Source organism: Fundulus heteroclitus, chromosome 14 (genome assembly GCF_011125445.2).
Source record: "Fundulus heteroclitus isolate FHET01 chromosome 14, MU-UCD_Fhet_4.1, whole genome shotgun sequence".
NCBI lineage: Eukaryota > Metazoa > Chordata > Actinopteri > Cyprinodontiformes > Fundulidae > Fundulus > Fundulus heteroclitus.
In genome coordinates this window covers 22,370,293-22,392,389 of record NC_046374.1, presented here as the reverse complement: position 1 = coordinate 22,392,389, position 22,097 = coordinate 22,370,293, and the positions used below count along the sequence as shown (strand labels likewise).

Below are 22,097 nucleotides of genomic sequence, written 5' to 3'. Positions count from 1 at the left end.
AGTGTTAAGTAAAAAAAAACATTGCATGGAATATTTACACTAAATCTGTAATCAAGCAACCAAGTAACCTTAAAACAAAGAACCATTTCCTAATTACGTTGTAAAACCAACACAAAAAGGTTAGCAACAGCCTCCCCACATGAGTTGTAAATTATTAAAATGATCTCTTTCTCACTTTCTGTTGTTTCTCACCAGTAAATCTAACATTTATATTTCACACCATGGACATTAAACACCACAGCAGCCATGAAGCAAGTTGATCAGTTGAGGGGGGTGGTTGTAATTGACTTTGACCAAACTTGATTACTGACTCTACATCAATAATGGTTTCAGGTTTGACAGATTCTAGACATTTCACAATAAATTAATTTATGAAATGAGTACAGGGAAAGGTTGTTTTATTATATTGTACCAAGTCTTTTCCTTTTTTTGCTACAGCTATTTTTGAAAGAAATGTCCTTATAAGTACTTCCTGAAATCTCGCCAACCGTTGAAAAAAGTCCAAATTTTAACAACCAGCCCTTTGCCATTTCCCCCCAGCCCAACGTGTTCAAAAGAAGCACGTCAGTGTTGCCAGATTGAGTTCCACGTTGATCACGTGATCCTCGCACTGAAGTCACATGACAGCGGGGCGCCGATGTCAGGTAGTTGTTTTGCCCCCACCGTAGTAGTAGCAACACATGTCCCTGTGCTGTCTGTGACTGCGAGGAGAGAAAACAAAAAGACTGCGAGGAGAAGGCTCTCAAGGGGAAAGAACATAAGACGACGGTCGCGTTTTAAAGCGGGACCGAAGTCAGGAATCACGGGGAAAGCATTAGCTTAGCATTAGCTTAGTTTAGCCTAGCATTAGCTTAGCATTAGCTTAGCTTAGCAACCAGCCGGTGGGAGCCCTGCTGCTGCTGCCAAGCTGAACATGAGGCAGCAGCCTGTCAGGCTGTGACCACACTGCTGATTCCTCTGTTAAAGGGACCTTGTCAGCTGCTGGTAAGTTGTTCAATACTTCTAGGGATACCCCACGTGTGGTTTATGTCATAATTAGAGCTTAAAAGTGATCTGGGAGCATGATGATAAATGGTATTTATTTTGTTTTTCTTATATATAAAAAAGTATCCGAATAGTGTGGCGTGCGTTTGTATCAGACCCTCCTGAGTCAATGTGATTTGCATATTTTTTTTTAATGCTTTGCAGTATAGTTTAAGCTCAGCAGGATCTGTCTAAACCCCAGTTTTCAAATCTTTATTCAGGATTTCAATTAAATCCAGGTCTGGACTTTGAGCCCTTTTAGTAAGGTAACCTTTAATCTGTGCTACTCCAGTTTTGCTGCCTCTGCCAGTTCTCCTTCAGGTTTACCCTTTGTCTGCCATCTAGCTTTTTGCATCTAGGTAGGAAGTTCAATTTTGATCTCCTGTGACCCGACCCTGCGTGTTTGCTGCTCGTTCATTTTAGGCCAGATTGGTTAGAGGCTTGACTGATCGTTGTCTGGCTGACAGATGCTCCCACCTGAGCAGTGGATCTCTGCAGCTTCTCCAGAGTAACATCGGGCCTTATTTGAGATGTAGACACGCACCGTCGGATTGTGTTCACTAGTTAGGGGACTTCTAAAGGCGGCTGGTTACACTGCATGTTATTTAATTATCGGGACTTGAAGGGGCTGAATATAAATGCAACGCCCCACCATGGATACTATTCATTCCACTTCACAACCACGCCCTTGAAATAAGCTTCATTTTGGTTGGTTGTAACGGAACAAAATGGGGAAAAAGTTTAAAAGTAGGAAAACTTTTGTAAGCCAGCACAGTTGTTCAGGTGTTTCTGGTGTTTTGGTCCTCTTTGTACAACCGACTAAGAGTCAGTGTCAGGATATGTAAATAGAAAAACTTCAAGTCCTTTTATATGCAGAAATAGGGCCGGACGACGATTCAGTAACATGTAGGTTAATACTACAGTCATTACATCCTCCCAACCAATCACAAACGCAGACCCAGGAGCTCCGTCACCAAGCTCCGCCCCCTTCAAAGACTTCAGAGATCACACGTTCTTGTTTTCTATTTTAAAAACGTGTTTTTGGTAAAAAGCTGGTGTTTGTGTTTCTGTTTTATCTCTATGCTTGTTTTCTATATTATCCAGCCCTATACAGAAATAAACATTTCAATAAATTCAACTACAACAATGTTGGTTTATCTCAGTAACTTTTCAATAAGCCAAACGCGCATCGATTAATTACACACTGATGATTTCCAGGCGCAATTTCTGTTAATTTAGATGATTCTCTGTTTACAGAGAATTAAAAAGGTGGCATTGAAGATTAGAATGTTACATCAGACCAATAAAAAAAAGTATTTTTAATCTAGAAAGGTGGGCCTAATGAGTAGTCTTCAATAGCTACTTGTAGGCTATTTTCAAAAAACACCCAAAAAAACTTAATCTGACAAATGAGCCTTATAAGTTCGTATTTCTAATTCATTACTAGGGCTGGGCAATTAATCGCATTTGCAATATAAAAGAAAAAAACAATTTCCAAATTCTGCAATTTAAGTGTTAGTAACATGTTTAAAGTGGGTTTTCCTCCACATGGAAGGGAAGAGAGAGTTGCAGCAGTGAGATAATCTAATTTAATTATTTCTTTTTGGGTTTATACAATCATACTTTATTACCAGACACCGTCAGGAATCTCACCATAGCATTAAGTAGGCTGTTTAGTACATAGACTTGCGCTTTATGTTCAATAAGGTTTGATGTTCAGCTCAACTAAAAGCTATTCTCTTGAATAATAATTTTCTGATTAATGATAACAGTAAAAAAAAAATTCTTTTCAGTTATGTTTATCTACAGGCCATTTTTTTGGTTGCTTGTGATTAATGCAGAGAAAAGTAAAAAAAAAAAAAAAAATCGCAGTTTTGATTTTTGGCTAAATTGTCCAGCCCTATTCTTTACCTTCAACTATCTACATAAAGCAAAATACGTATGAAACCATTTAGCGTGGATGTTGTGATCACATTTAGATCCTACCATTGTCTGAGACGGACGGGTCCTAACCCGTCCCCCAACATAAAGACGTTAATGATAGAGTTGAGGTAAGGAAACGGCTTCAGCCGAGCCACTTAACGTGTGACTTTCTTTCGAAGCCCTGCTCTATAAAAACATCCCATTGTGACCCTGAGATTTCACTTAATCTGAGCTTTCGGTTGTTGCTGCTTTAATACTTAAGAGTTTAGCTTAAAACCTAGAGACAAACACCTGCTAAATCTGGGAGCAGTTTTCGTGTTCTTGTGCAAATAATCACACCTTTTTTTTTTCTTGCCATTTACAGCAACGCTCTTTACTTTTTGTTGTTGTTGTCGTGTTCTCTTCTCTTTCTTAACTGTAAACGTTTCCAAATAATCCAAATGTCGTTTTTGTGAGCGAAGCCAAACTTTAGCGGCACCCTTTCTGTCCGCCGACCCTGCCGACCTACCCATGCTGAGCAACAGGTGGGGGCGGGGCAACACGCTGCCGCTTTCTCTCGTGGCTTATTAAAAGGCCTGCGGGAGTGGTAGGCTAGGCTGGAATGTTTTTAGGAGTTTTAAGTTTTAATACTCGCGTAGATCTTGACCCCAGTAACTTGCAAAAGTACTTTAAGTAGCCTTGAGTAGGGATGCACGATATTTATCAGACCGATAAAATATCGGCCGATTTGGTGGAATTTCTTATCGGCCCAATTAGTACATTTTTCTGGTAAAAATAGCAGATAAATGAATTAAATATGGTGGAATTTTATTCAGGCAGAGTAGCCCCAAAGCGAGACAAGACCGGTGGAATGTGCGTACTTTAGTATCAGGACCCAGGCTTGGCTCCGTTATTGCCTGACTATAAATAAACAAACGTACCATCTCTCCCATTATGGTATGTTAGTACATAAAATTTCATGTTCGAAAATTATTTGACTTGATTCCACAAATATCTTTGCAGATAGTCCTCTGAATATTTTTTAAGAAGTTGCACTTTTTTCTTTGATCTTTGCTGTGGTTATCTTTGAGGGTGAACTTTACTTTTTGACTTCACAAATGTCTTTGCAGTTAAGCCATAGATCAGTATTTTTATTTGTGTCTTTTGTTATTTAAAAAAAATTTACCACTTTTTTGTGTGATGGCATAAAAAAAAAAAAAAAACATTTAAAGAGCCAAAACCTTTTGTTTGCTGTTATAGATAAGCCAGAGTTACTAAATAATTTGTTTTTTATAGCTGCACCCAGCACAAGCTGTGATCATTGAATACGAACTTATCGGAATCGGCCATGAAAAGCAGAAAATTATCGGTTAGCGATATCGGTTGAAATTTTTAATATCGTGCATCACTAGCCTCGAGTATCACGACGAAGACAGCAGATAAGACACAAACGGCTGAACAGGGGAATTTTGGATCTGTTTGAAAAGAGGAAAGCGAATCATTCATGCAAACTCGTTAACAGGTGGTCGTGTGTTCAGCAGGGATGAACGGCGAAAACATCACCCTCAGCGAGAAGATCGTGTCGCCCTCCTACGTCCGGCAGGGCGCTCAGGCTCGCCGCGGCCACGAGCAGCTCATCAGACATCTCCTGGACCAGGTGGGGTTGCTGGCGCGAGTTTCTGCTCCTTTGTTTGTCCGTCTTTAAAATGGTCTCAAGGTGTGTTTTCGCCCCTCTCGCGCTGCGCCTTTTCCAGGGCAAGTGTCCGGAGGAAGGATGGAGCGAGAGCACCGTGGAGCTCTTCCTGAGCGAGCTGGCCGTGATGGACAGCAACAACTTCCTGGGCAACTGCGGCGTCGGGGAGAGGGAGGGCCGCGTGGCGTCCGGCCTGGTGGCCAGGAGACATTACAGGTTGGGCTCGCTTTCACGTCCTCACACACGATGTTAAACGTCAGGGTGGGAGGCTCTGGGGGTTTGGGAGATCTGACGCATGGATGTTGTTGTTTTTTTTTTTTTTTTGGATCCAGCAGCAATAAATGTTCTCTGGTGTGTAACGAAGCTGTAGGAGTTTAACTGAACTATTAAAAAAAAAAAAAATTTCCATCTGATTTGGGATGTTCTTGTTGGAGGTAAACTTTCTTCCCTTTTAGATCAAGGGTCAACAGAGCGGCAGTGTCATCTAAATTAACAGAAATTGCACCTGGAAATCAGTGTGTAATTAATCGATGCGCGTTTGGCTTAGTGAAAAGTTACTGAGATAAACCAACATTGTTGTAGTTGAATTTATTTAAATGTTTATTTCTGTATAGGGCTGGATAATATAGAAAACAAGCATAGAGATAACATGTAGGTTAATACTACAGTCATTACACTGGGAGCTCAGCGGTTCCTCTGCTGCTGTTTTTTGTGCTCAGGTTGATCCACGGCATCGGGCGGTCGGGCGACATCGCTGCCGTTCAGCCCAAAGCGGCGGGATCCAGTCTGCTTAACAAGCTCACGAACTCTGTCGTTCTGGACGTCTTGAGGATTTCAGGCAAGTGCAGGTTCAGAAAATGGTGTCGGCCTCCCAGAAGCCTTCACTTCAGGCCTGGCTGATGGTATGGCAACATGGCTGCATGCAAACTGCTCGGAGTTCATCATTCTGACCATGTGGCACAAACACTTTATATTGAAAGAAACGTTTTACATTTAAAAAAAACATAAAGTGTCTCTCTTGTGTGAAAAGTTTAATCTAACTCTCTTTTTTATTCCAGGTGTTCGCAGTGTGGCTAGCTGCTTCGTCGTTCCCATGGCAACAGGGATGAGCTTGACCTTGTGCTTCCTGACGCTCCGTCACCGCAGACCCAAGGCCCGCTACATCATCTGGCCTCGCATCGACCAGAAGTCCTGTTTCAAATCCATGATCACGGCAGGTCAGCGCCTGAAGAGCCGCGTCAGCCCCGCCTCCTTCCAGTGAAGGATTCTGGGTCGGTTCATGTATAGAGCGTGCTAGGTGTGGCCTTGATCTCCACTCAGCTCACATATGCCAAACTCAGGACCCCAGGGCCTGATCTGTGACTCTCGCGGCAGATTTTGATTTTTATGTGTAATAACGACACCCTGCCTCCGGATGTCACTGTTTCCTTATTATTGTTTAAATCTCTTAAATCTATATTCCAACAAATGATGACCTTCTACTGCAATGCAATGGAGGATTATTGCCCCAATGCCCCAGATCCAGCCTCATGCCACCTGCATCCTGTACACGCCTGGGAGCGCCTACCTGGGCAACCTTAGCAGCTCTCAATGATTGGCTGCTTTGTCCTTCTGTATTTACTAAATGCACTGCAAAAACGGATCTAAAAATAAGTAAAATGTTCTTAAAGTTAGTGTATTTGTCCTTGATTTGAGCAGGTAAATAAGATTATCTGCCAATGGAATGAGTATTTTGACCCCTAAAATAAGATAATTAGACATCCTGCTGGAGATGAGTTGTTCCTATTTTAAGTGCACAAATCTTATTCCATTGGCAGATCATCTTATTTACCTGCTCAAATCAAGGACAAATACACTAATTTTAAGAACATTTTACACATTTTAGGTCTGTTTTTGAAGTGTGAGAGTTTAATCATACCTGTAATGGTTTTTGCCTTGAACAGGTTGATCTTTGTTGAGTTGATGGTGTCTTATTTTTACCTGAAATAGATGGAAGTAATGTTATACTGCAAAAATGGAACAAAAAGTAAGTAAACATTTTTTAAATTGGCGTATTTATCCTTGAATTTAAGCAGACAGGTTAAAATGATCTGTCAATGGAATAAGGCTTTTGCACTTAAAAGAGGAACAACTCGTCTCCATCATCCATTTTAAGTGCAGTGTATACTTATCTTATTTCAGGTGTCAGTATACTCATTCCATTGGCAGAACAACCTTATTTACCTGCTCTAATCAAAGACAAATACACTAATTTCAAAAAATGTTTACGTTTTACTTCCTTTTTACTTCCCTCAGATATTTTAAACCCCCCAACGATGACTAACCATCTCAGTTAGAAGGCAGTTCCTCTCTAATCCAAGCCTTTTGCTTTCCTACCAGGATTTGAACCTGTGGTTGTGGAGAACGTCCTGGAGGGCGACGAGCTGCGAACGGACCTAGAGGCGGTCCAACGCAAGATCGAGGAGCTCGGAGCAGAAAACGTCCTGTGTGTCCATTCGACAACGTCTTGCTTCGCTCCGCGGGTTCCCGACAGGTTAACGGAAGCTTTTACCTGGTTTTCCAGCTTTTTCAACTTTTCTCCAGTGAGTGTGTGAAGAAAGAAATTACAGTTTGTTCGTGTTTGTGCCATCCTGTCTTCCAGGCTCGAAGAACTGGCCGCTATGTGTGCCAAATACGACATCCCTCACATCGTCAACAACGCGTACGGCGTGCAGTCGTCCAAGTGCATGCATCTCATACAGCAGGTATCAGACGCTAAGACTTGATGGTAGCACCACAGGGCTGGTTAGAAGTAGTTTAAATGAATATGTCATCTGCATGATTTTTGGGTTTCATGCCCCCCCCCCCCCCCCCCCCTCCCCTTGGTGGAATGAAGATGCATCAAACCAATTCAGTAACTCTTAAAATACAATTTTTTATTTTTTTTAGTTGTCATTGTGGTTATTCCCTAATCCACGCTGGTTCAAAACTGCACACAAATGCCAAAAGTTGTACAAACAACCTGGAGAAATGTTCCACCTCAGAGAATTTGGAGTTTCTCCTCCTCCCTTGTGATTCGATCCACTTTGTTGCTACGGTAATGCTGTGTTCAGCATTACCGTAGCAACCAACAATTGTAGCTTAAATGTGGGAATGACTGAGTCGTCTCCAACGGATCGCCTTCCGGTTTTCCGCTTGTCTGACAGTAGGAAAAACACGGAGGTTCAAATGTACAAACACAGCCAACAAGAGTCTCAGAATCAAATTTTATAACAAAATTTTGTATTTTTTATTTTTTTTATTTTAAAGCTGCGCTGAACTGTTCAACTGAACTTGAAACGTTAAACTACAATCGTTGGAGAGTTTCCGTTGCTGGCTTAGCCACTACTGTTAAAACCATGACAATAGCGCTGTTCCACGCTGTAGTTTGTGCTGAAATATGCCAACTTATGTAGACTGAGTCATGTGCAAGTGTCTTAAATGTTACTTGGATAATAGAGAACTGCTTTACATGTAATCCAGAATGAATACCAAACTTATGCAGCCAGTTGTAGTTTTTAGAAATCGTTGAAGAGTTTGGCGCATCAAATGCATCATTTAAAGCCCAAACTTATCAGATTAACGTAAATAAGTGGATGTAAACATCTGTCTTTGCATTAGCTGTGTTGTTTTTTGTAGACAAAAAGGGGATTTCCTAAATATCTCCTTTCTTTTGTTTGCTTGTTTTTATCAGGGGGCTCGTGTGGGAAGAATTGACGCCTTTGTTCAGAGCTTGGACAAGAACTTCATGGTTCCAGTAGGTGGAGCCATCATCGCAGGTTTTGATGAGTCCTTTGTGCAGGAGATAAGCAAGATGTACCCAGGTGAGTGATAAACCAACCACAGTGGAGCCAGATTGGCCTTACTTGATTAAACATTACGCAGGTGGATGTGCTTATTTCTACGGACCCGTCTGTGGTAACTTTTGGGATTTATTCATGTATATTTTGAGAGTTTTATTTTGAAACGTGAGCCTTAAGCTTACAGATATATGCTTTTTTACAAACATTTCTTTTACCCGTTATCCTGCTGAAGTCCTATTTTTGCCATAGGAAACTTTCAGATCTTAGTCCTCTCAAACGTTTCTGACCAAACGTGGGAACAGTAGATTGATTCTCCAAGGCAATATATACACAACATTCCTCAGATTGATCTTTTAAACCTTTCGAGGGCGTCCTGAACGAACGAGTAAACAAAAACTGAGAATCTGACCTGGCTTGCTCAGCCAGCGTTTGATTCTTGACACCTTTTTGAAACTTTATTCTACGACGGGGTTTTTGCTTACTGAGCAGAGGTGTTTAAATCTGACCCTCCGCTGCTCTGTGGCTCCTGCTGCCAACAATTCCCGCTGTTTTCTTTGCCGTCGTATTGAAGAGGTTGAAACTTTACCACAATGATAAGATGCATGAATATTTTGAATATAGCTGACCTGTTTTCCACTGAAGTAAGGTTTTTTTTTTGCCCTATTCAAACACATTTCTTTCAAATCAGAGTTTATTTGGATCAGCATCACTTCTAACTTAATCTTTTACTCAGTATAGATGTATAATTTGTCGCTTTTTGCTAGCCTATTTTCAGTGGAGGTATTGCTCATAGTTTAGTTTTACATGTCCACATCCCACTTGCCTCCATCGTGGTTCTAGTTGACCACCTAACAATAATTTGTCTTTATTTTTTTGGTTAGTTTTGTTGTTTTTAAGCCATATGTTTGTAATATGGAAGGACATTTTAAAGTCTTCCTTTGTCAGCCTAATGTTGTCCTATAAGGCCATTCTTCTTTTTTTTTTTTAGACTACAACATGGTTGATGATCACATTTTGTTAACATGGAGCAACTGTGCTGTTGACATTTGTTGTTATTGTGGCCACTTAGAAGTAACTTTGTGGTCATTTACATTTTTTTAAACACTCTCAACAGATGTAATAAGAAACACTTTTCACCAAGACTTTTCGTACATTTTCGACTCGACCTTAATTTCTGCAGATGAGCCTCGACATGCAGCTCCAGCACAGGTTAACTCTGTTAAGAAAGCGACTGTGAGAAATAAAAAAAAGGAACGACTGGATGGGCATCAATCATCCCATATGCGATCCAGCTAATTTATCAATATTGGAGCCGATATCCGATCCTGGTATAGGATCGGTGCATCTCTATAATTGTAGCTTGTTTGTTTACTTGTTAACAGCACAGAAAAAGTTGTTCTCTTTCTGCAGAAGTAATTTGTGTTAAAAATTTATAAAGTGATGACTGGTGTCTGAGCAGGTCACATAACAAAGACATACAGGAGTTTAAAGCAGCCTCTCTTTCGCTGACATCACTGTAATGGATTAAAGACCCTCAGCATGTTGGGTGAAACTCTGATTTATAAAGTTATAAACCACCCAGAGTATACTTTTGCCCGTTTTGCAGATGAGATTTGGCCATGATTGATTAATGAGCTGCAAAAAAACGCATAAAACCAGTAGATGGCAACAAAAAGTAAGGATTTTCAGGAACTCTATTAATCAATTTATAATGTCTTAGTTAGTTTTGATCCCTTACTGTTATGGGTCAGAACATCCCTTGTGAGAACTTTATTTTATTCAGCCGCTAAGTGTAACAAACCTGTGCAATAACATAATCAAATGTGCTGCAGGTTTCTTGATTAAGATTTCAGTTTTAAATCCAACGGCGAGTGGAGGCATGGCTGAATTTTCCCCATTTACGAATCAAGCATAAATCCCTAATCTTTATTTTGATCAAATTTAACATAAAGAATGTGCTGTGTGTTTATGTATGGCAAACCAAAAACATTTAATGAACAAAATATAAATGTATACATTTCTTTTTCATAGTTTTTGACCTTCCATGCATCAATCAGAACTGATCGAGGGAAAATTAGCTGATTGTTTGGTGCAGCGCTACAAGCTTAGTTTGTTTCTGCCCCACAAATCTCCTCTGGGTTTCCTGTGTCCAGGCAGAGCATCGGCTTCACCCTCGCTCGACGTCCTCATTACCCTTCTCACTCTGGGAGCCAACGGCTACAAGAAGTACCTGTCGGAGAGAAAGGTGAGGACAGACACTACCCTTATTAAGCTAAAAATAGTTTGTCTTCTTCAGGTGGCAGGGTGGGATTTCTGCTTAGCAATATCAGCTATGGTACCTCGCTCGTTCACCTTTTGCCTCTTTATAATAACAAACCTTAGTATGCTTTATTTCAATTTTATGTGATAGACCAACACAAAGCAGTGCACAGTTCTTGAGCGAAGATGGTAATCATCTTAATTTTCCTTAATAAATAGGAAATTTGAATAGTTAGAGAGCTGGTGCTTTGCAAAAGTATTCACCCCTCTTGACTTTTCATCTATTGTTACATTCCAGCCTGTAATTTAAATGTTTTTATTCATTATTTCATGTCGAACTTTTTTCATAGTTTGGCTGATCGTGCGACTTGTATATCAATTTTAAATGGTAATTCATACCAGACCAACATGAACCAAGGAGTAAACATTACCGTCTGTGAAAACTTTATGCTGCTCTTGCTCCACTTAAAAATTAATCAAAACATTAACTTATAAACAACAAAGACTGAACATGTGTACAGATGTTGTTTCACTGTTTCAGTCTGCAATCATGCAGTGAAGCGTTGCGTGGTGCAGCACGTAGGAAACAGACCGCGACAGAACCCTGTTATTGGGCTGTCCATGAAGCTAACAACAGCTAGCGCTAGCTTACAGGTCTGTTGTTCGGTTCAGTTTACACCTTCACTGATGCACATGAGCTTCATGTTGCTCTGAAACATCCGTGTTGTACTGTTAGCTTAGCACCATTACGCTGAAATTAGACCGAAATGCTCTGATGAGAACTTTCCTGGTTGGAGTTGGTTGCTTGTTACGCTAATTTACCCCATTCCTCCTCCCAGTTATTTTCCATCATTCAGCCGATCGTGGACGCAGCTGTGCAATTGAATCAGTTTGCTTACCAGATTAAATGTCAGTTTTTAGTCTTGGATTGTGTGAAATAGATTTCTAAATAAATGCGACTTGTAGTCCAAAAAATACAGTTCTTTAAAACTTCCCTAATTAGTGCAGTTAAGTCCACCTGTGTGCATCATCACTAAGCAAGAGGCGTCACACCATGAAGACCAAGGACCCCTCCAAACAAGTCAGGGACAAAGTTGTTAACAAGTACAAGTCAGGGAGCAGTTACCGTATTTTCCGGACTATAAGTCGCTCCGGAGTACAAGTCGCACCAGCCATAAAATGCATAATAAAGAAGGAAAAAACATATATAAGTCGCACTGGAGTATAAGTCGCATTTTTGGGGGAAATTTATTTGATAATATACAACATCAAGAACAGACATGTCATCTTAAAAGGCAATTCTAAATAAAAATAGAACGGAGGCAACAACAGGCTGAATAATTGTACGGTTAGCTTACGCTACATGACACAACTGAGAACGTGCCTGGTATGTTAACATAACATATTAAAAGCTATTCAGATAACTATAGCATAAATAACATGCGAAGAAGTTAACCAAAGCTCCCGTGTCACTCCAAATAACTAAAATCCAGTGAAATCTTCATCCTCGGTGTCACTTTCAAATAACTCCGTTAACTCCGGAGGTAGAAGATGCGGCACTTCCGCTTCTACGTCGCTTACGTCTGATTCAACACAGGCCTAGAGCGCCCTCTTGCGGTTTGGTGTGAAAATAACAGGTGTAATGATATACTGGTAAAAATGTGTAATAATTTCACACATAAGTCGATCCAGAGTATAAGTCGCACCCCCGGCCAAACTATGAAAAAAAACTGCGACTTATAGTCCGGAAAATACGGTATATATAAAAAAAAAAAAAGTTTGATGTTGTCCTGAAGCACCATCAGATGAAAAGCACATGGTTCCACAACAAATCTGCCAAGAGGGCACTGTCCACAAGAACTCACAGATGGGGCGATGAGGGCATTAATCAGAGAGACCAAAGGTAACTCTGGAGGAGCTACGCTTAGCTGGACTGTATGGAAAACTGGCCTGAAAAAAGCCATTAGTTAGTGTTGAAAGTACGAAGGCACGTTTTGAGTTTGCCAAAAGGCACGTGGGCGGCTCCCCAAATGTGTGGAGGAAGGTGCTCTGGTCAGATGGGACTAAAATCTAACTTTTCAGCCAACAAGAAAAATGTTACGTCTGGAACAAAACCCCAACACATCCCGTCACCCCAAGAACACCGTCCTCACAGTGAAACATGGTGGTGGCAGCATCATGCTGTGGGGATGTTCTTCAGCAGCAGGGACTGAAAAAATAGTCTTCCTGTGATCTGAGACTAGGATGGAGGTTCATCTTCCTGCAGGACATTGATTTAAAAAAACTCCTACAGCAACACTCGGATGTTTTAAGGAGAAATATTTATGTGTTGGAATGGCCTAGTCAAAGTCCAGACCTCAATCCAAATAATCTATTGTTAAAAAAAAACGTAAAGTGAATATTTACATGTATTCTCCTTCCAGTCTGACTGAGCTGCAGCTTCTTTGCAAGGAAGAATAGACAAAGTGTTTTAGTCTGTAGATTAAAAGTTTTAATTGTAGCACCAAATGCCTTTACAACGTTAAGACTTAGTGGGGCTAAATACAAAGGCGTGCCACACTTTTCCCACCATTATTTGTAAGAGAGTTTGGAACTTTTTTTTTCTCACATTGAACCCAATTAAAACACAGTTAAGTTTGCAATAGTGAAGTAACAATGTGAAAAGGTTAAAAAAAAGGGGGTGTGAAAACTTCCCGTAGTTTTCATACAGAGCTAAAACAAAGCAATGTTGGATTCTGGTGTTTGACGTATTGTTGCCTTTTACCTCAAACAGCAGCTCCGGCTCCTGTTAGATGGTCCAAACTGCAGCCGTACTGCAGCGCGAGGCTTCAGCCGTCGTTCTGACTGAGAGCGGGCACTCTGGTCTTAAACACTTTGCTTTGCAGGGGGAGTGCTGTGCTGTGGAGAGATAAAATTGATCCAGAACTTTTTGAGTTAGTCACAATGCAGCATTCCCCTCTTCAGCTGGCAGGCACTGCAGCACTCCCACTCCTCCACGCCGCTGCAGCCTAAAGGCGCCGTCAGCGAGCAAACTCTCCCCTCCCCTTCAAGCTCGCGTAACACAATTTAAGAAAATCAGGTTGAAACGGAGATCTCGACAAAATCCTGAAGTGACATCCTCGTAGTGTGACGCGGATTGCACAATACACGATGTGCTCGTGTTACAAAGGCAGACCTTACATTTACTCTCACAGGTTTATATTTACAAAATCTCTCTTCGAAGCGGAAATGTACAGCTGTGGTTAACAAAAAGCTTCTGAGACATCATGTGTCATAATAACAGGATTAAAACCGTAATCACGCGTGTTTTCATAGTTTTCCAACCAGGCAAATGCACTCGCCGGCCACTTTATTAGGTACACATTGCTAGTACCGGCTTGGACCCCCTTTTGCCTTCAGAACCACCTTAATCCTTCGTGGCATAGATTCAACAAAGGTACTGGAAACATTCCTCAGAGAGTTTGGTCCACATTGACATGACAGCATCACGCAGACGCTGCAGATTTGTCAGATCCACATCCATGATGCGAATCTCCCGTTCCACCACATCCCAAAGGAGATCTGGTGAGTGCGGAGGCCGATTCAGTACAGTGGAGTCATTGTAATACTCAGGTAGACTGTGGTGTTGACGCGATGCTCAGTTGGTACTAAGGGGCCCAAAGTGTGCCAAGAAAATATCGCCCACACCATTACACCACCACCACCAGCCTGAACCGTTGATACAAGGCAGGATGGATCCATGATTTCACGTTGTAGACGCCAAATTCTGACCCTACCATCCGACTGTCGCAGCAGAAACTCAGACCTTAGAGATAATTGTGCTTAAAAATCCCAGTAGATCATCAGTTTCTGTAGTACTCAGACCAGCCCGTCTGGCACCAACAACCCTGCCACGTTCAAAGTTACGTAAATCACCTTTCTTCCCCGTTCTGATGCTCGGTTTGAATTGCAGCAGATCGTCTGGACCGTGTCCACAGGCCTTAATGCATTGTGTTGCTGCCATGTGATTGGCTGATTAGAAATCTGCGTTAACGAGCGGTTGGACAGGTGTACCTAATGTAGTGGCCGGTGAGTGTAGATCAACACTGCTTCTGTGAGAATAATTTATTTAACATTAAAGACGGCCTGTTTACAAAAGATTATTATCCCTGTACTCCTTTCGTAGGAGTTAGTAAAGTGTAGACATAAATTTACGTTCCCTTATGGGAATGAATTTCACATTGTTTTTTTATTATTTAGATTTAGTTTGTTTTTTTTGGAGGTAGAATGATTAGATCTCCTACAACTAAGTAAAAAAAAATGCACTTGTTATAATGCGGCATCGGGTCGTGTTGTCATGATAAAAATTGTCAAAAGGTGTCAAGTGTCAAGAGTCTCAGATCACAAGTCGGCATTGGCCAGAAAAGGCCAGATCGGTGCGTTTTGGAATTATAAATGCTAAACCTGGTTCTACAAAATATTAGGGCTGGGCAAGTTAACGCGTTAATTTCGCGTTAATTCATTAGACTATTAACGGCGATATTTATTTTATCGCGCATTAACGCATGTTGATCACATGCTTTCAGTCAGTGTCAGTCAGCAGGCACGCTGACTGCAGCGCGCTGTCACGGAAGCACTCTCCCGCTCCCCCTCCCCTCTCGTACATGGCTCAGCGGCGCCAGCCAATCAGCACGCAGGCTCAGCCTGGCCCGCGCACTCAGCTCTCACACAAACTTAATACACAAACAGCTGAGAGAGACCGCAGCAGCGAAAAAACATGAACACGGGAAGTAGCACCGTTCGGCTTTATTTTAATACCGTAAATGAAATCAAGCTGTATGTTTTGTAAAAAGCCGGTTCATTTCAGTGGAAACACAACAAATTTATCTAAGCACGTGAAAAAACATGAAAACGTCGAGCCCCAGAAACGGAGAGAGGAGACGAAACTTCTCTCACTGCCCCGACAGACCCACAGACGTCTCTGACTGAGGCGTTTCAGTCCTCCAGGGAACATCCAGGTAGATCAGTGGATGGATGGATGGATGGATGGATGGATGTTACTGGAGCCCACACATAACATGTAATTAAGACCTTGAAAGAACCCAGTACATATATTAAAAAGTGTTATTTAAGATAAGATAACATTAGCTAATCCTTTTTTTATCCCACGACGGGGAAATTAATAGGATTAAAGCAACAGGCAGGTGCACACAACACAGACAAAATTACATAAGGATTGAAATATATAAGAGGTGGATTAGCGAAAAACACTGAACATAACATTATTATTATTATTATTATTATTATTAAATTGTAATAATAAAATAAAAACCACAAAACCCAAAAGGTCAACAGTTTCATGATACATCAAGCTTAGGGACTGGCTAATATACAGCAGGTCAAAAAAGGCCATATTTTGGCTGCAGTGCTTGCTGTTCTCTTATGAAGAAAAGATCAACTAGTGCACTAAATTCAATAGATGGGTTGAAAATATCCAGTATAAAATAAGTGCTACAAATGTTACAACACTTTTGTTCATATGGCAGCAGAACATTAAAATAAAAGTGCTCTTTACACTACTTTTGAATTCATTCTTGGAGTTTGTAAATACAATGCGATTAATCGCGATTAATCGCGATTAATCAGGGCGATTAATCGCGATTAAATATTTTAATCGTTGCCCAGCCCTACAAAATATACAAACTTCTTAAAGGTATACTATGCAACCGGGGTTGATTTTCCAGCGAGGCTCCCCCAAGAGGGCGAAAGTAAAAGTGCACTGTCGTAAAGATGCTCAGCTGTTCTGGTTCCTCCGTCAAGCCAGGCGCGGTTGTTTTGAGCTTAGCAGACAGGCGAACGCAACGAAAAGTGGAAAAAACGGCAGTACAAACAATGACTAACACAGTGAAGGTATGAACATCAAGCTTCTTGCAGCGCTATCTTGGCGAGGCGGTCGCCGCCGCCTCGCCAAGCCGCGACCGCCGCCGCCTCGCCAGTTTAATTATTATTATTATTATTTATTTTTTTTATGTTGGCGAGACGCTACCGCCACCGCCTCGCCAGTTTAATTATTATTATTATTATTTATTTTTTTTATGTTGGCGAGACGCTACCGCCACCGCCTCGCCAGTTTAATTATTATTATTATTATTTATTTATTTTATGTTGGCGAGACGCTACCGCCACCGCCTCGCCAAGCCGCAGCCGCCGCCGCCGCGGTAGCGTCTCGCCAACATAAAAAAAGATTATTATAATAATAATAATAATAAAACTCGATATGCTTGCATGTTTATTTGACCGGCTGAGCGGAGCGGAGCGGAGCGGAGCGGGGGGGAAACAAACTTTGCACCGCTGACCGGCTGAGCGGAGCGGCGCGCATATCGAGTTAGTTTTATTTTTTTATTATTATTTTTTTGGAATGTCGGCGAGGCGGTAGCGTGAGGGAAACCCTACAATGTTACTTACAATCGCATCAGCAGAAACGCGAGGTCTGCGTCAGCCTTGCAGCCTTCTATGTTCACCCGTCCTCTCTCTGTCCAGAGCCCTTTTCCTCTTTCTTGCCTGCTCCAACATGGGCTTTCGCTGTTTTCTCGCTGGTTCCGCCATGATAACTGCACAAATATCGCCACTGCGCTACCAACACACCTTTCACTGCGGGCGTGTAGCAGTTCTCGCCGTAAAGCAAGACCGACTCTCGTGATGCACACAAGACTACTGAGCCTGTGACTGCGGGCCGACTGCTCCTGCAATTGCAAGTGCGGTATTTCCCCCACAGACCACCAGGGCGGCCGAGAAAACCTTAGTTCAACCTGAAATGACTCATTTAATCATCCAAAACGGTATGGAACATATTAATTAACTGAAAAATGTTGCATAGTATGCCTTTAAATTTAATCAGCTTTTGCTGAATAAGTTACAACATTGGGTTTTAATTACTACTTTTTTGTTAATCTAAGGTTTTATTTACTTAATTACAAGATGCATTGCAGACCATTTGCTCGTTTTTTTTTTTATATATAATTATGTCCTGATAAATAAAGCCTTGAAATGGAAGCTTATCTAGCCTGTGGCGTGTCCTGGCAGTGTTGAGGCTCATCGATTCCTGCCGCTCTGCCATGATGCATAATTAATGTACAAAATCTGCTTTTGCATGGTGGCTGCAGGTCCCAGGGAGTTCCTCTCTTCTCTCCAGAGGGACGAGGAGCTTTAAATTTTTTTTTTTTTTTGAGGGTCCCTCAAAGCTGAGCGTGGCACTCATCTAGCAAAGGTCTGCAGCGCGGTTCAGAGGGCGGCGTGTTGTTTTCGTCGAGGAGCTTTTGGACCCAAACACTGAGGGATTGTCTGGGTAGCCGCAGCCCTCCTCCTCCACTCTGGGGAGAATAAGGTTGCTCTTTGTTATCGGGGGAACAAGGGACACATGTGGGGGGGCCACTTGATGCGGTTGAAACACTGTTTGTGTTCGACCCTTGAAGGAGAAAATGCTCTCGTCTTGCAGGCGCACACCTACTGCTGCAGGCCATTCCCCGCTTTCAGTGCTTCAGCGGGGATCTTTAATTAAGCAGGGAAAAAAAAAAAAACGCCAGCACGACGTAGCTGTACAGTTTTGGTCTGGTGGCGTCTGTCTCCTGAACCCCTTTGGCCGGGTTCAGTCTTCCAGGAGCAGCTCCACGCTCGGTGCCAAGCACTCTGTCAGCAGCTTTTTAAACGTACTCCGTTTAAAAAGCATCCATTCTTCTCCTGTTCCTCTAATTGATCCCGGAGGTGGATGTGTGATGCAAACAAAACATCCCAGCCAGGAGGGGGGAGGGGGGGGGGTGCTCTGGAGGGGATCCGCTCTGGTTCCTTATTTTGGACGTGAATTCAGCGGGTTACCGCAAAATGTGCCGGATTAGCAAAAGAGAAGCAAAAGGCTGCTGGTGTCTGAATAACGCTGCAGTCGTTGCCATTAATAGCTCCCCGATCCAGCCTGCTGTGATGTGTGAATTCCTGCCGCCTTATACTTTCTGTCTGTGCGCGGCCTGCAGGAGATTTACTCGTTCCTGGCCGAGGAGCTGAAGAGTCTCGCGTCCGCACACGGGGAGAGATTGCTTCACACCCCGCATAACCCCATATCTCTGGGTGAGCTGCTGCGCACCAGTTACGTTCCCAGCCTTTCCATTGCAACCTGTGTATTAAGCGGCTGTGTGTATATTTGTGTGTGTGTGTGTGTGTGTGTGTGTGCGTTGGGTGTGGCCCCTCCAGCCATGTCTCTAGATGGTCTGCAGGCCTCCAGCAACCAGGCGGTGACTCAGCTCGGCTCCATGCTGTTCACCCGGCAGGTGTCGGGAGCAAGGTACGGAAGCTGCTCACACGTTGGCATCTTTTCATGAGTGTTCTTGCACCTTTTTGCATTTTTCACATTTTCTGTCGCACCACAACCACAAGCTCTGTGCTTTTGATGATGTCATGTGCAAAAACAATAAACTATTTTCATGAAGGAAGAGGAAAAAGTATCTTTTGCTGTTGTATTGAGCTCCCGTTTGCTCCGACACTGAAACCCAATTTCATTCAGAAATGCTGAATTAATAAATGGAGTCGACATGCATTGGATTGAATTTCGGTATGAATGCAGCTCTTCTGTAAAAACCTCGACGGGAAATGATGTGTTAGAAGCTTCAAGGTCGCTGCATACATGCTGGGATGAGGGATTGCTGCAACGCCAACGACACAATGAAGGCGTCGGACTCTACGCAGTCTGCTGGTTCCCTTAGATACAAAACCTTTGACCGATCTGTCTGGATGATCTGATTGCATTGACCCTACTTTGAGATGACATGTCGTGAAATGGCGCGATTTAAACTGATTTGATTTTGATTCGAAGTGTAAAAATAAGGTGTGAACGTTTAAACGAATTCAGGATGAGCCCAACGAGGCTGGTCCGGGAAACGGACGAGCTGGAACTACTTTAGAAGATTAGACGGCCCCGTCCTGCCAGAGCCGGCTCCTAATTCACCGGCTCGTCTCTTTTTAAGTGGAAACGCGTCTCGTTTTGGAGAGAGTGCGTCGGCACCGACGCGGATCTTGGGAATGTTTACCGACGTCGGAGCCAAAACATTTTACAGTTACGGAAATCGTTAAACTTTTATGAACTTGGCTGTTCTCTGCGTCGATAATTCGCGTTGAGGTTCTTTGTTTCATCCAATCATACTGCAAAACTTACGCTCTCCACCTCGATGGCTTCTCATAAGCGCTGTTAGGAGCTGCTCCCTAATTGATTTAACATTAAAGTAAGTCTAGGTTGTGCTGACAGAGGTGCAAGCTGATCATGTTTAATTGGCAGAAGCGCTTTCTCTTCTTTCTTTTTTTTTTTTTACAGCGGTGCAGCGTTTGACGCTTAAAAAAAGGCCACAATTGAAGATTTACGAAGGGTTAAGACCAGTATCTAGATTATCTAACAGCAAATAAAGTGTTTTTACTTTAGTTCCTATTATTTTTGTCAAAGGCTTCTGCATGAAGAGCATTTATTTTCATTTCATCCATGACTCTAGGGTGATACCGCTGGGCAAGGAGCAGATCATAAGCGGACACACCTTCCGTGGATTCATGTCGCACTCCGAGTCGTACCCCTGCCCCTACCTCAACGCCGCCTCGGCCGTGGGCATCACCCGAGGGGACGTGACGCTGTGCATGAAGAGGCTCGACAAATGTCTGAAAGCTCTGAAGAAAGATGGGAAAGCAGCGGGAAGTAGCCCCACAGCAGCTCTGGCCAATCAGGAGGCGCCGCTAACCAACGACTGAGGCCTCTGCTCCCTGCTACTTGTCCAGCTTTATGCTTCAATGTTTCCTGAATGTTTGCTAACTATCAGATTTGTAATTTATAAAGGTTTTATTTATAACTGAAGCCCATTTCACTGTGGAGTCTGGCTGCAGTGTTGTAAAACTGCAGTCGGTCCTTCTCTGGGATTAAAAAGAAAAAAAAGGATAAATTTGTGTCGTGTGCCTTGTCTTCTGCAGCGAGCTGTAACGTGATCTGAATGCTGCTGTGCCACTAACTCCATCTGAAGCCTGTGTAGTGGTCTGGCTCGCTTTATTTTTAGCCTCTGTTACAGATAATCAATGATGGGGGGCCCGATCATAGATCAGCCGCCGTGTTAACGGATGGAAGCCTTCCCTTTGCATCTAAAGGGATCAAGACGTCTTCAGGAGCTCGGAGAGCGACGCTTTCTGCACCCATACTTTTACTCTTTGTAGTTTATGAACGCTGGTTAGAGGTTGTAGGGAGATCCTCCCTTTTTAAGCAAGAATCAGACCTTAAAACCAGCCGTGGCTTCGTGTGTAAATTCAGCTTCCAGGTGTTTTCCCAGCTGCACGCTCAGAATCCATGTGCAGCCAAGGCGGCTGCAGAACAATCCCCGCTCAGCAGCTTGTGAAAGGGGGCTGGACTCTGGTAGTCAGGCTGTTGTATCAGCACATTTCCGCTCTTCCCAGCTGTACTGAAACATTTACAAAACCTGGCGGAAAAGCACCGTGCCCTGACAGCAGGCTGGAACAATGCAGTAGCTTGAAGAGGAGCTTGAGGGGTTGGAGGGGGGGTCTGTCTTATTGGGCTCAAGTGTTGCACGCTTGCTTTGCCACTGATGCTGTAGCTCTGCAGCAACGTTTGACAGAGCACCCTAGTAATTGGTCAGATAGACTACTAATATGGCTCTGCTTTGATTCCCTGAAAAATGTGAAGGTTTGGAGAGGAGCATCTTAATCTATCCACCCTGCAAACAGACCACAAAGCACCCTGGGGAAGTTGTCACATGACAGTCTGTTGTTTGGCAAAATTTCCTGTCACTTTCTGACATTTAGTTGTTAGCAATTGAAAGCACACTCCCAGATTAATCTATATACTTTTAAACCTTAAAAGAATATTGAAAAAGTTGCATATTTTTTTGTCACGCTTTTCAGAAAGGGGAATCTATGTGGATTCATCAAGCTGAGAAATATTTAAAGCCTCAATTTCTTCGCATTTTGGTAATTTTAAGGCTTACAGATGAGGAAAACCCAAAAGTCAGCATCTCCAAAAATTAGAACGTAACATGGTCATGTTATGGCCTGAACAACCATGGGGAAGACAGCTGACTTGACAGATGTCCACAAGGTGGTCACTGACACCCTCCAAAAGGACGATAAATTAAGGTCAGTGCTAAATAAACCGGTTGTTCAGAGTGCTGCGTCCAGGCATATTTATAGAAAGCTGAGTGAAAGAAAAGTGTGTGGTTTGAAAACCCACAAATAGTGGACTGAGGCTGGAGAGCCACTGCGCACCGACTAATCCCAAGCTGTTCCCGAACCAGAGACGTTATCAGAAGCTGCTTACCTGAGTAGCAGAGAAACAGCTAAAAGGGAGCGTGTTCAAAACATCAGGACTCGGTGAGGACAGTCCCTCTGAAATA

The 22,097-nt window shown here is 42.6% G+C and overlaps 1 protein-coding gene across 3 annotated transcripts; it reads left to right on the top strand.

The window, feature by feature from the left end:
* The first annotated feature begins 596 nt into the window (after positions 1-596).
* On the top strand, positions 597-20,642 carry sepsecs (Sep (O-phosphoserine) tRNA:Sec (selenocysteine) tRNA synthase). 3 transcript variants are annotated; one of them, XM_012864947.3, is made up of 12 exons: positions 597-984; positions 4,467-4,582; positions 4,680-4,834; positions 5,338-5,456; positions 5,677-5,835; positions 6,998-7,151; positions 7,260-7,362; positions 8,331-8,460; positions 10,593-10,684; positions 18,702-18,795; positions 18,919-19,009; positions 20,205-20,642. In XM_012864947.3, exons 2-12 carry the CDS (start codon positions 4,469-4,471, stop codon positions 20,452-20,454), a joined length of 1,461 nt encoding a protein of 486 aa, XP_012720401.2. In that variant the 5' UTR covers positions 597-984; positions 4,467-4,468; the 3' UTR covers positions 20,455-20,642. The 3 variants fall into 3 exon arrangements, with proteins under 3 accessions (XP_012720401.2, XP_012720400.2, XP_021173407.2); XM_012864946.3 differs by having other exon boundaries at positions 4,464-4,582; XM_021317732.2 differs by having other exon boundaries at positions 4,448-4,582.
* Positions 20,643-22,097: the final 1,455 nt, after the last annotated feature.